Raw genomic sequence first — 12,968 nt, forward strand, 5'->3', positions numbered from 1 at the left:
CAACCAAGCATCCTTCTCGCTTTTGCCGTCACCTTATCTACCTTTTTGGCTATGATCATCAGATATGATCACCCCCAGATCTTGTTCTTGTTTTGTGGACAGAACTTTACCCTCTTTACTGTACTGCCTCCTTGGGATTTTCTAACTCAAATACATGACACTAGATTTTTAGAATTAAATTTTAGCTGCCAGGCACTAGATTATTCCTCAAGCTTCACCAGATCCTCTCTCATTTATTTATTTTATTTTTTTGATTTATATTTCATTTTCAAAGTGGATTACATTCTCATGTTTTCACACCTTACAAGATGTCTACTTTTTTGCAGATTTTGGTAGCACCTGCAAAAAGGCAAACCTTTCCCAATAGCTCTTCTGCAAAATCACTTACAAAAATGTTAAACACATCACTGGTAACCCCTCTTTTCCTTGAAGTGAGCTCTGTTTGCCATTACCCTTTGTCACCTCCCACTCAGCCAGTTTCTAATCCAGCCCATTCCTAAGGTATTCAGTTTGTTTATAAGTCATATGTGTGGAACTGTGTCAAAGGCTGAAATCCCAAGTCTGCTACATCTAGAGCTCTCTCCTGATGTGATTTGCTCGTCACCCACTCAAAGAAATTCTTTTTATTTAAAACACCGAATTTTATCTGTATGTAAACACTAAAATATTTATCTTCTAGCAATGTCAACCACATAAAAATAATGTTTTAAAAGTAGCATTGGATTTTATTTTTTAGGAATGCAGAACAAATGAAAGTTTTGTGGAAATTACCTGGCATTTCAGAAAAATCGGAAAATGGAGGTAAATATTATATACAAGATGTGAAATGGTAGAGAATCCATTTGCTGTTAAAAGATCCAGCTTATGTAATATTCTGGTAACTTAGCCCTGGTCTGACTTAAGCAATCATTTTTCTCCAACTTTTCAGCATATACATAGATTAAAAACTAAAATTAAAATGTTAGGGGTCCTTCATACCCACTATTGAACACATTTTAGTTGACCCCCCAACTGCAGGGATAGAAGATGGCAAGCTACCAGAGCAAAATGCTGTGGGTGCTGACGGAAGTTTACTGCTATACAGCCCATGGAACTAAGCTCTGCCCAACTGCTGACGCTTTGCTTCTGGCATAAACTTACTCTTCGCTTATATCATCTGGGGTCTGACATCTTAGTATACACCCCGGGGGAGGGAGGGAGAAGGGTCGCTCCTTTGATAACTAGATGAACCAGTGCTATTTATATTGAATAAGTAATTTAGGTGGTTTTGTTGGTAGCTTGAAGATATAATTGGTTGGGTTATTTTTGGTATGAATTTGCTATTACTATACTTTATATTTGGATATGTAGCCCTGCCTATCTCTGATGAAAGTGGGGTTGGACTGAATTTTGTTTTCTGGATTAATGGAGGAGGGTGGGGGGTTGCAGGGAATGTTCAAATATCTGCGGACTTTGCACCAATTCTAAAGGGAAAGTATGTGCATACTTTTTCTTTGAAAATTACCTAGGGAAAAGGTACCTGCAGAGATTTACTTTTCCTTTTTCTGCAAGTGCTTTGTTACTATGTTAATGCTTTTCTTCATTTAGAAAGCTGACCCTTTAGTCCAAACCTCTGTTTCCTGTCTTTTAACCTGTTCCCAAACCACAGTAGGACACTGTTTCCTACCCCATGACATTATCTCCTGAGGAATTCATGGGGGATGTCAAATGCTTCTGAAAATCCCAAACCACTATATCAACCAAATCACCTTTGATTATTTATACATTCAAAAAAATCTAAAAGATTGGTAAGGCAAGACTTCCCTTTGCTAAAACATGTTGACTCTTCCCATTAAGTCATGTCTATAAGACCAGAGATTTTGTTTTTAAGAATGGCTTCTACCGTTATGACTGGCACTGACAACAGGTTCAGCACTCTATTTATTTATTTATTTATTTAAACATTTTTATATACCGGCATTAGTTGTGGACATCATGTCGGTTTACAGTAAACAGGTTAAGTTTGGAAAATTACATTTTAACAGGGAAGTCAAAACTGGGAGAGGGGGTAACGAAAGGCAGCTGAGAAAAGACAGGATAACAAAATGAGGTTCCTCGAAGTGAGGAGAGGGAGTATAACAAAACATAGCTCCTCAATATGAGGAAAAGGAGTAGACGTAATGTGGTCTACTTTGGCACGGATTGATGGCTTTTTATTCTGGGTAAGCTTGGTTGAACAACCATGTTTTCAATTTCTTTTTGAAGTTGTTCATACATACTCTATAGTTTCCTGGAGCCCTTTTTAAATGATCGGCATCACAACCACCTTTTGTCATCAAGTATTTTGGCTGTCCTAAATGCTATATTACAGACCTTTCATTGACACCAAGAAGAGCGTAAAGCCCCTTAGTGCAGGTTGCTTTCTCTATCCTGGCACAGATGATCCTTATGGTGCCAAGTTATCTGTTCTACCAGGATGCTGCAGCCCTAGTGCCTTCTAGAACCCATCTGTCTTGTCAGTGCAAGGTGTGCCAATGTATCCTAAGTTACAGTCAGTCCCCTTGGCGTGGAGTGTAAGGGTGCTGTCAGTTTAGTTGGAGCACAGCAGTTCACACAGAAGCATGTGTGGCCTTGGTGTGGGAAGTATCTGTGCCGGCACTGACGAGTGAGACACGTTGGTGCAACCAGTGCAGAATACAACTGAGCCAGTTACTTTGGCGGTCATAGGTCCAGTATCTCTGAGTTTATCTTTAGCACTACCTGCCACTGCAAAATGAGGATGAGCCCATCCAAAGAGGATGTGTCCAGCCCCTCTAGTACAGAGGGTCCCTCGGCTTGTAGGAGCCAAGCTTTCTGAATTGGTAAAGAATTTCTTTGCCTCCTTTATCCTAGGAGACCAAAGAGGGAAGCTGGAGCCTCTTCTATCCAGAATGAAGGAAGTTTTCCCACACAGTTGGACTCAAGAGAGTCCTCATGAAGTCCAGGCTTCCCCTCTTGGATTGCTAGTGGTGGGAGTGAGTCCTCTACCTGTCTTAACTGATTCTCTTCTCCTGAAGGAGTCCCCCAATGAGTTGGATGAGGAGAGGGTGGAATTAGCTCATTTAGAGTTCCTACTTGTCCTCTATCTCTTGGTCATCAGGAGGCTGCCAATGGCGTTCCCACGCGGCCCGGAGGCTGCCGACATTCCTGCTGCCATGCCGCGGCAAGTAGCCACCTGCAGACTCTTCTCTGTGGCCTGGATGCCGCCGCTCACATCGGGGGCCTGTTCTGCGGCCTAGCACTGCTCCTGCTTCACTCTGCGACAGGAACGCCGCTCTCCACTGTCCTGCCTCCCTTCTCCTTAGGCGCACAGCCGTGCCTCCTTCAGCCTCTTAAAGGGCCAGCATGGGAGTGGCCCCATGGCCCCACCTAATGACATCATCGTGGTTGGTTATCTTCAGCCCTATAAGAAGGGCCTGTCTTCATTGCTTCATTGCCTTCGCAAGGAGCCAGTCCTCCTTAGGACTTCTCTTCATTTCCAGCTTCTTCTAGGCACTCTGTTGCATGTTGGAATTCCATATCTTCGTCTTCATCTTGGTCTCTCGTCAGATCCTGTGTCTTCGTCCTGTCAAGCTCCGATGTTCTGACCTCCTGATGTCTCGTCTTCTAGATTCCCTGACATTCCAGTTGTCCTGATGTTCTTCTGATCCTTCTCTTCAAATCTTCGAAACCACCTGATGTCCTTGATGACTTCTTTTATCCAGATGTCCTTCTCCTCGGTTGCGCAAGCCCCCAGAAGATCCCGGCTTTTAATTCTCCCAAGCTTCAGGTTCCAAGCTCCGAGTCCCGTCTCAGTGTTCCTTGCTCCGAGTCCTGTCTCAGTGTTCCTTGCTCTGATTCCCGTCTCTGAGTTCCTTGCTCCGAGTCCCGTCTCTGAGTTCCTTGCTCCGAGTCCAGTCGCTGAGTTCCTTGCTCCGAGTCCAGTCGCTGAGTTCCTTGCTCCGAGTCCCGTCGCTGAGTTCCTTGCTCCGAGTCCCGTCGCTGAGTTCTTGCTCTGAGTCTTGGAACCTGAGGCCCTTCTCCGAATCCTGTCTGGGTCTTCGGAGTTCCTCGCGCCTGCCTCTGTCCATGCCTAAGAACTCTGCCTAAACCTATTCCTTTCCTGTGTGACCCATGCCTTGCCTTGATTGGCTGTGGAGGGCATGTCTTGGTACAGGCCTTGCTGGAGTCTTCGCCTTCTTCTGAAACTGGAACCTGCTTCTTCGTCTGCGTGGTCCATGACCTGCCTTGATTGGCTGTGTAGGGCCGTGGCGTAGCAGTACCTACTCAGTACTCTCCATAAGCCTGAATCTCCAAGCAACCTGTGGCTCTGTCTGAGTCCTTCATGTATCCTGAGTCCTGGCTCACCTCTTCAAGCATCCTGAGTCCCGTCTCACCTCTACAAGCATCCCGAGTCTTCGTCTGAATCTGTTATAGCCCTCAGCCTCTGTCTGTCCTGTCACATCTGCCATTCTTTACGGAAGGACCGAAAGGGCTATTGATTCGCCGGAGGCCTACTCCAGAGACCAACATTGCATTGCTGGGTCTCTTTGATGCGTTCAGGTTCAGCAGAGGCCAGGGATCAGTATTTTCAGCCAGTTCGCCCGTGCTTGGGCACTCCTCGCCTGCCTCGGCACTTTCCTGGAGCTCCTCTGCAGTCACGTCGTGGCCCAAGGGTACACAATCTCCAGAAATGGGATCGCCTCCAGCATTCCCCGTAACACCATTCAGCCTCTCGGCAACTCTGAGTGTTCATGAAATGTCTCGCAATTATAGCTGTACAGCTTTGCCAGCAGGTAGTCTGGCTGATTGGTTGGTGATAGACCTGGGGAACATATTCAAGTCCTCACACACAACCATCCAACTTCTCCAGTCCCTAGGATTCATGGTCAGTTTCTCAAAGTCCAACTTGATCCTATCCCAAAGAATCCAGTTCATAGGAATTTGAATAGACTCACTTTAGGAGAAGGCATTTCTGCCTGTCAAAAGAGCCAGAGTGGTGTTAGGCCTTGTACGGTCCCTTCCATAGCGCCTGTTGTATTAAGCGCATATTGCTGCCACATATTATTATTATGCGCCTGTTGTATTTCGCGCATATTGCTGCCGTATATTCTTAGGCGCCTGTTGTGCTAAGCGCATATTGTTGACGCTTTTCATTCAACACATACTTTTCAATGGAACAGAACGCCTCAGCGTCTTCAGCGGGGGCGCCTCCTGCCTCCGGCATTAAAGCCCTCGGCCTCTGCTCCGAGGGCTTTAATACTGCCTCAGTATTTTCCATCGGTGCCACCTCCTCATCCAGCTGGACTTGGACTTCTACCTCCATCTGAAGTCCCGCAGGGTGGAGGAGATCCACCATACGACCCTTGGGGTGATGATTCCTGTGACTCACAAGATTCTGAAGAGCTTCTGTCAAAGCCTTCACCCCCAGAAGAAAGACGCCGCTCCCCTCCAGAGGACCTATCATTTGCCAGTTTTATAAAGGAGATGTCTGAAACCATCCCCTTTAAATTGCAAACTGAGGAGGATGCCAGGCATAAAATGCTGGAGATGCTTCAGTTCGTGGATGCCCCTAAAGAGGTAATGGCAATTTCAGTCCATGAAGTTCTACTTGACCTCTTACACCGTAACACCCTGGAGCAGTTCCACCAGTCAACAGAGAAACTGACGCTACATACCTGGTTCAGTCAGCTCCAGGTTTTCAAAAGAGCCAACTACCCCACCACTCAGTGTAGTGGTGGAATCTGCCCAGAAAAAGGCTAAAAGATCTTGGCATCACTCTTCTGCCCCACCTGGCAAAGAGCAGAAATCCTTGGACGCCTTTGGACGCAGAGTTTTCCAGGGATCTATGCTGATGGCCCGTTTAGCAGCCTACCAGCTATACACGACACAATACACCAGAAATCTCTGGAAACAAGTTCAAGATTTCTCCGAGACCCTGCCTGAAGAATTCCAGGAAGGATTGTCTACCATCCTCCAGAAGGGACTTGATGCTGGGAAACACGAGGTCAGGGCAGCGTCGACACTGCCTCCAGAGTATCAGTTGCAGGAATAAGCACCAGGTGCTGGGCTTGGCTTAAATCCTCTGACTTATGCCAGGAAAACCAGGACAAGTTAGCAGACCTTCCATGCTCAGGGGACAATTTATTTGGTGAAAAAATTCAAGAGGCAGTGGCGCAACTCAACGACCACCATGAAACCTTGAGCCAACTATCAACTGTTCGCTCCGTCTTCTCATCTACTACCAAAAGAACATTTCGACGAGAACCTAGAACCTATAAACCATACAGATGTTACCCTCCTCCCCGTGCTAGTCCGACCAGACCCTCTTAAAGAGGCCAGCCTCGTCAGCTCAGGCCCCCAAAAGCCCAACCAGCTCCTCAGACTGGTCCTGCATCGGGGTTTTGACTTCCATCTAGAGAGCAGCAGTCAACACCCCCCCCCCCCCCAACCACCTTTCCTGTTGGAGGCCGCCTGTGCCACTTTACAAACAAATAGCACACAATCACCACCAACCAATGGGTCCTGTCTATAGTAGCCCACGGTTACCATCTAAATTTCCATACACTACCACCGGACTCTCCACCACGTCCAGCATGGAGTCTAACTGACCACACTCTACTTCTCAAGACAGAACTCTCAATCCTCCTGCAGTCCAGTGCCGTGGAACCGGTTCCCCGACTGCAGCGAGGAAAAGGGTTCTACTCTCGATATTTTCTGATTCCAAAAAAGTCGGGCGGCATACATCCTATATTGGACCTCTGTGCCCTAAACAAACAACTCTGCAAGGAAAAGTTCAGGATGCTTACCTTGGGCACCATGCTTCCTCTCCTGCAAAAGGGAGATTGGCTCTGCCAAAGCAGTACAGACTTGCCAAACAACTTCAGCTCATCACCTGCTAACCTTGCTAGGACACATGGCATCTACAGTTCACGATACCCCCATGGCTCAACTAGCCATGAGAGTGACACAATGGACTTTAAAGTCCCAGTGGTCCCAATCAAACCAAGATCTGGACTGCCACATAACCAGACAGCTTTCCCACTCACTGGCTTGGTGGATACAGGAGTCCAATCTTCAGTTAGGCTACCCTTCCAACCACCAGATCTTCAGATCCCATTGACTACAGATGCCTCCAACCTAGGTTGGGGAGCCCATGTCAACCAATTACAAACCCAGGGAACCTGGACTAGGGCAGAAGCAAGCCACAGATAAATTTTCTGGAGCTCCGGGCAATATGGTATGCCCTATTCGTATTTCAGGATTGCCTATCCATCAAGGTAATCCTAATTCAAACAGACAACCAGGTAGCGATGTGGTATCTCAACAAGCAAGGGGGCACAGGCTCTTACCTACTATGCCAGGAGGCGGCGCAGATCTGGGCCTGGGCTCTCTCTCCCATTCCATGCTGCTGAGAGCAACCTACCTGGCAGGAATAAACAATGTGCTGGCAGATCGTCTCAGCCGGACCTTTCATCCCCATGAATGGGCCCTAGATCCCACTGTAGCAAGCAGAATTTTCCACTAGTGGGGTCGCCCTCACATAGACCTCTTTGCATCAATTCACAATTGCAAAGTAGACCGATTCTTCTCTCTACACCCCAGCCGCGAGTCACCAGCGATGGATGCCTTCGCCTATTCGTGGAACATGGGTCTTCTATTCGCGTACCCTCCTATTCCACTCATCAGCAAGACTCTCTGAAATTACGAGACCGGGGCACAATGATCCTCGAAGCCCCATACTGGCTGTGACAAGTTTGGTTTCCCATTCTATGCAACCTCTCAGTCCAGCAACCAATTTGCCTGGGCATGGCATCAACTCTAATAACACAGAATGACGGACTGTTACATCATCCAAACCTCCAGTCTCTGTCTCTGATGGCATGGATGTTGAAAGGTTGATTCTACAATCCCTTAACCTTTCTAACGATGTGTCCCAGGTCCTCGTAGCTTCACAGAAGCCTTCTACTAGAAAATCGTATTGTTCAAAATGGAAAAGATTCTCCTTGTGGTGCACAACAAAAGAAATAGATCCCTTTTCCTGCCCCACAACAAGGTTTCTGGACTACCTCTGGTACCTCTCGGAGTCTGGCCTACAAACTTCCTCCATCCGAGTATATATAAGTGCCATAGCCGCTTACCATAAAGGTATAGGAGATGCCCTAATTTCGGTGCATCCCCTTGTAGGGCGCTTTATGAGAGGCTTACTCCAGCTGAAGCCTCCACTGCGTCCCTCAATTGCGGCATGGGACCTCAATGTTGTGCTAGCATGGCTCATGCGACCTCTGTTCGAGCCCCTACACTCCTGCGAGCTCCAACATCTCACTTGGAAAGTGCTCTTTCTAGTTGCTATAACATCAGCTCGCAGAGTCATTGAGCTACAGGCACTAGTAACATGCCCAACTTATACCAAATTTCTCCACGATCATGTGGTACTCCGCACTCACCCTACATTTTTGCCAAAGGTAGTTTCTGATTTCCATTTAAATCAATGCATAATACTTTCTACCTTTTTTCCGAAACCTCACTCACACCCAGGTGAGTGGGCACTGCATTCCTTGGACTGTAAACATGCACTCGCCTTTTATTTGGACCGCACTACAGCCCATAGGAAGTCCACCCAACTTTTTGTCTCTTTTGATAAGACCAAGCTGGGAGTTCCGGTGGGCAAGCAGACCCTGTCCACCTGGCTGGCGGACCGTATAACCTTCTGCTACCAACAAGCAAGCCTTCTGCTACAGGGATGTGTGAGAGCACATTCGTTAGAGCGATGGCAATGTCAGTAGTGCCCCTGATATCTGTAAAACTGCTACTTGGAGCTCTCTCCATACCTTCGCAGCTCATTATTGTCTCGACAAGGCTGGCAGGCAAGATTCCATCTTTGGCCAGTCTGTACTACGTAATTTGTTTCCAGTTTAATAACCCAACTCTTCCTACCTACAGCCCACTGTGAAATTCAGGCTGCCCTCCATAACCAACAGCACCCCTGTTGTTGTGCCTGTTGCACATGGTTGGGTGCCGTTTGGTTCACTCTGTTCAAGCATCCTGTAGCTCACTATTCATCCATATGTGAAGACTACCATCCTGCTTATCCTGGGAGAAAGCAGAGTTGCTTACCTGTAACAGGTGTTCTCCCAGGACAGCAGGATGTTAGTCCTCATGAAACCCACCCACCACCCCGCGGAGTTGGGTTTGCTTATGTTTTATTTTATTTTATTTTTCACTCGTACTTTTTGCTACAAATGAGACTGAAGGGGGACCCCTGCTGGATGCAGGATTAATGCCATGCTGGGCATGCTCAGTGTGTCAGTCAAAGTTCTAGAAACTTTGACAAAAGTGTTCCGTGATAGGGCTCCATCAATGATGTCACCCATATGTGAGGACTAACATCCTGCTGTCCTGGGAGAACACCTGTTACAGGTAAGCAACTCTGCTTTCCATATCTGCATTTCTTTCACAACAGGGTTGTTTTATGAACTCACTCTAAATTCTTTCCAAAAGTGGTGTCTGCATACCACATTTAACCAAACTATTGTGATGCTGACGTGCTTTCCGAAACCACATGTACACAAAGTAAACAGGCTCTTCACCTCTTGAACAGCAAGAGAGTTCAACCTCACAGTCACATTTTCAAATGTATCCTTTAATCCCAATAAATTGGAAAAGAGCTCTGTCTAATTGGCTAGCAGATTATATAGCACACTGTTACACTCTGGCTGGTTTATAAATTAGACTGTCAAGGTTTATCAAGAGAGAGCCATGGTGGCTTCGGTGGCTCATCTGTGGGCTTCTTCCATTGAAGATTGTTGGTCATCTGTTCACACCTTTACGTTCTATTACTGTACCTGATATTACCCTGATTGTCTACAGAGAAAGTTAAGTTGCTTACCTGTAGTAGGGATTCTCTATAGACAGCAGGAAAATCAGCCACCCAATCCCTTCCACATCCCCTTTTTAGAGTAGGTGCTTAACTTGCTATTAAAACTGAAGAGACTTGCAAGAGAAGCAGCTGCACAGAAAGACCTTCTGGGTTTTCCTGAGGTCTGAGAGAGCTTTCTGTCTGTGTGGTCAAATGACATCACCCTGCTCGTGTGGCTAATTTATCCTGCTATGTACAATGAACCCCATTATAAGTAAGCAACAAAGCTTTATCCCCATAACTCTCAGGTAAAGTTAAATCATATGGCAGCACAAGTTGATTTGCTGTAGAAGTGCTACTAAAAAATTGTCCTATAATACTATGGGGTTGATTCCATTCCATTTGCTAGCTGCCTAGTGGTAAATTGTATAAAAATCTTCCAGGAAGAAAGGGGGTTGTCAAGCAGAAATATTCTGTTAAGTAATAACTTCCAGATGTTTCCCAGATGAATTTTCTTTTTAAAGGCAAAGAGGAATAGGAGACATGTTGAAGAATAACGTGCTTTTAATTGAATAGAATATATAGTTTTACTTAAAAATTTGCCTTTTTTTTTTTCATTGTAAAAGAAATTATGCTTAAAATAAGATCAAATTAAAAACAAAACAAAAAACAAAACAACAGAAGGACAAAGAAGACACTTGTTAACCTCCCAGGGGGTTGCCAGGTGCTGAGGGGACCATCCCCCCTGGTTGCTGAGGCAGCTGCGGCTAGGGGCTGAGAGCCCTATTGCCACTGTGTAGCAACGCTGGGAGTGAAACTGGGAAGCCCGGCTCACTCCCCCTAGAAGGTCCAGGACCCACAGACGGCCGGGTAAGTTTTGAAAAAAAACAAAAAAGGTCTATCTTTCTCGCAGACTCTCCTTTCCCTCACGGTCGCGTTTGGTCTCGAGTCGCAGTTGTTTTCGGCGGGGTGTTCACAGATTTTACTTGGTAAAAGGGGAGATCTTTCCTTTTCTTTTTCTTTAGTAATGCCGCGGAGGTCAGCGTGTTGCACGTGCGGCTCTCAGGGGACAGTGTGTGCTCAGTCTGTTTCCCGGGGGGGGGAGCCTCCACGGGCACCGGGAGGGTCGTGGTTCGGGTCCACACTGTCGCCGGAGCTTTTGGTGAGCTGCAGCCTTCTTCCCTGGGTCCGTGGAACGGGCACCATTTTGGATTCTTTCACGTCGGCAGCAAGGTCGGCAGAGCTGGTTGCGGCGGGGGAGGGGAATCTCCCACCACCTTTATCCCCTCAACAAACGTCCCCTGAAGGGGGCAAATCATTGGGGTTTGCCACTAAAGCCGCAGAGGACAGCCCCTATGCAGATACAGATTCCTCCTCTTCCTCCTCTTTTTCTTTGGATTTTGTTTTGTTATTGCATAAAGCCTTTAAAGGCAGGTAAATAGAGGTCAGCTGAAAAATCTTTATTTGCAGAACCACTTCCCAAGCACAGAAAGAAGTCCAAGTCAGAGGAAAGCGCTGGGCCCTCTAAGATGAAGCGCCCATTAAGGTCAGTGGCACCCCAGACGGGCACGGATACATCTTCAGAGGTTTCAGACCAGGATGATCCAGACCTTCCATCCCAGCCCCCGAGGGGTTGAAGGGGATATGGACCAGCAGCAGGGTGCTGTGCGTGGGTCTCATGCTGTGGATGGAGACAACCCGAAGGTGGTCTGTCTCTTCAGAAAGGAGGAGCTGGGGCCTCTTATTTCCGCTATTTTGGGAGAATTGGGCATTGAGGCTCCCCAGGAGGAATCCCGGTTGGGTTCCACAGATCCGGTGTTATTGGGCCTGCGGGGTCCACCTACTTTTTTCCTTTTCATTTCTCCGTCACTGACCTGAAGATTACTAAAGCAATGGACAAGCTATATCCTTTGGACAAGCAATGGACAAGCTATATCCTTTGCCGGAAGATGCTTTGGACAAGCTATATCCTTTGCCGGAAGATGCTTTGGACCTTCTTCGAGTTCCCAAGGTAGATGCCGCAGTGTCGGCGGTCACTAAGAAGACCACCATCACGGTTCGACGGCTCTCAAAGACTTGCAGGACAGGAAACTGGAACTTCAGCTCAAAAAGATTTTTGAGGTCTCCGCTCTTGGAGTCCGAACTGCGATGTGCAGCAATTTCTCTTTGAGAGCGGGCCTTCGCTGGATTCAACAACTACAGACCAATGAATCGCTGTCCGAAGGAGAGGCTCTTCAGGCTGGATGTCTTGAAGCGGTGATCGCTTACAGTGCCGATGCCCTTTATGACCTATTGCGAACTTCTGCCAGGTCCATGGTTTCCGCGGTCTTGGCAAGGTTATGGTTAAGAAACTGGGCTGCGGATGTTTCTTCCAAGTCTCAGCTGGGTTCTCTACCGTTCTCTACCGTTCTCTACCGTTCAAGGGCAAGTTGCTGTTTGGAAAAGAACTGGACGACATGATTCAGTCGCTGGGAAGAGAATAAGGTTCACCGACTGCCGGAAGATCGGCCAAGACCGAGAGGTTCTTTTTCTTCTAGATCTCGTTTTCGTGGGGTCGTAGATCTCGAGCGCCACATTCGTCCACTACCATCTTTCGGCAAAATGCTGGCAGGCAACAGTCCTGGTCTCAGTCCTTTCGTGGACGACGATTCTCCAGGCCTGTCCGATTCCGATCGTAGGGGGCAGACTGTCTCTTTTTTATGAATAATGGACCAAAGTGACATCAGAGTAGTTGGTCCTTTCAGTGATAAGACACGGTTATGCTTTAGATTTTGCACATTGCCTCTGGCATCGTTTTCTAGTCTCCCCGTGCGCTTACCACACGAAGCGACGGGCGGTACGAGAGACATTGCAGCGCCTTCTCGATCTTGGCGCTGCAATGTCTCTCGTAATTATGCCTGTTCCTCTGGCGGAGCAAAGGAAGGGCCGCTACTCCTTTTATTTTGTGGTGCCAAAGAAGGAAGGTACCTTCAGGCCCATTCTCGACTTAAAGCGGGTCAACAGACTTCTTCGCATACCCCGCTTCCACATGGAGACTTTGCAGTCCGTCATTGCTTCAGTTCGAAGCGGAGAGTTCCTAGCTTCGCCAGATCTGACAGAAGAGTATCTACAC

The 12,968-nt window shown here is 47.3% G+C and overlaps 1 protein-coding gene across 5 annotated transcripts in view; it reads left to right on the forward strand.

Moving 5' to 3' along the window:
• The window catches only part of FCHO2 (FCH domain only 2), a 532,544-nt gene that overhangs the window by 454,636 nt on the left and 64,940 nt on the right, over nt 1–12,968 (forward strand). For all 5 annotated transcript variants that reach the window (XM_029574710.1, XM_029574736.1, XM_029574720.1 and 2 more), the window contains one exon: nt 737–801. In XM_029574710.1, the coding sequence (XP_029430570.1) occupies nt 737–801 (65 nt within the window). The remainder of the gene's footprint in view (nt 1–736; nt 802–12,968) is intronic.

Source organism: Rhinatrema bivittatum, chromosome 1 (assembly GCF_901001135.1).
Source record: "Rhinatrema bivittatum chromosome 1, aRhiBiv1.1, whole genome shotgun sequence".
NCBI lineage: Eukaryota > Metazoa > Chordata > Amphibia > Gymnophiona > Rhinatrematidae > Rhinatrema > Rhinatrema bivittatum.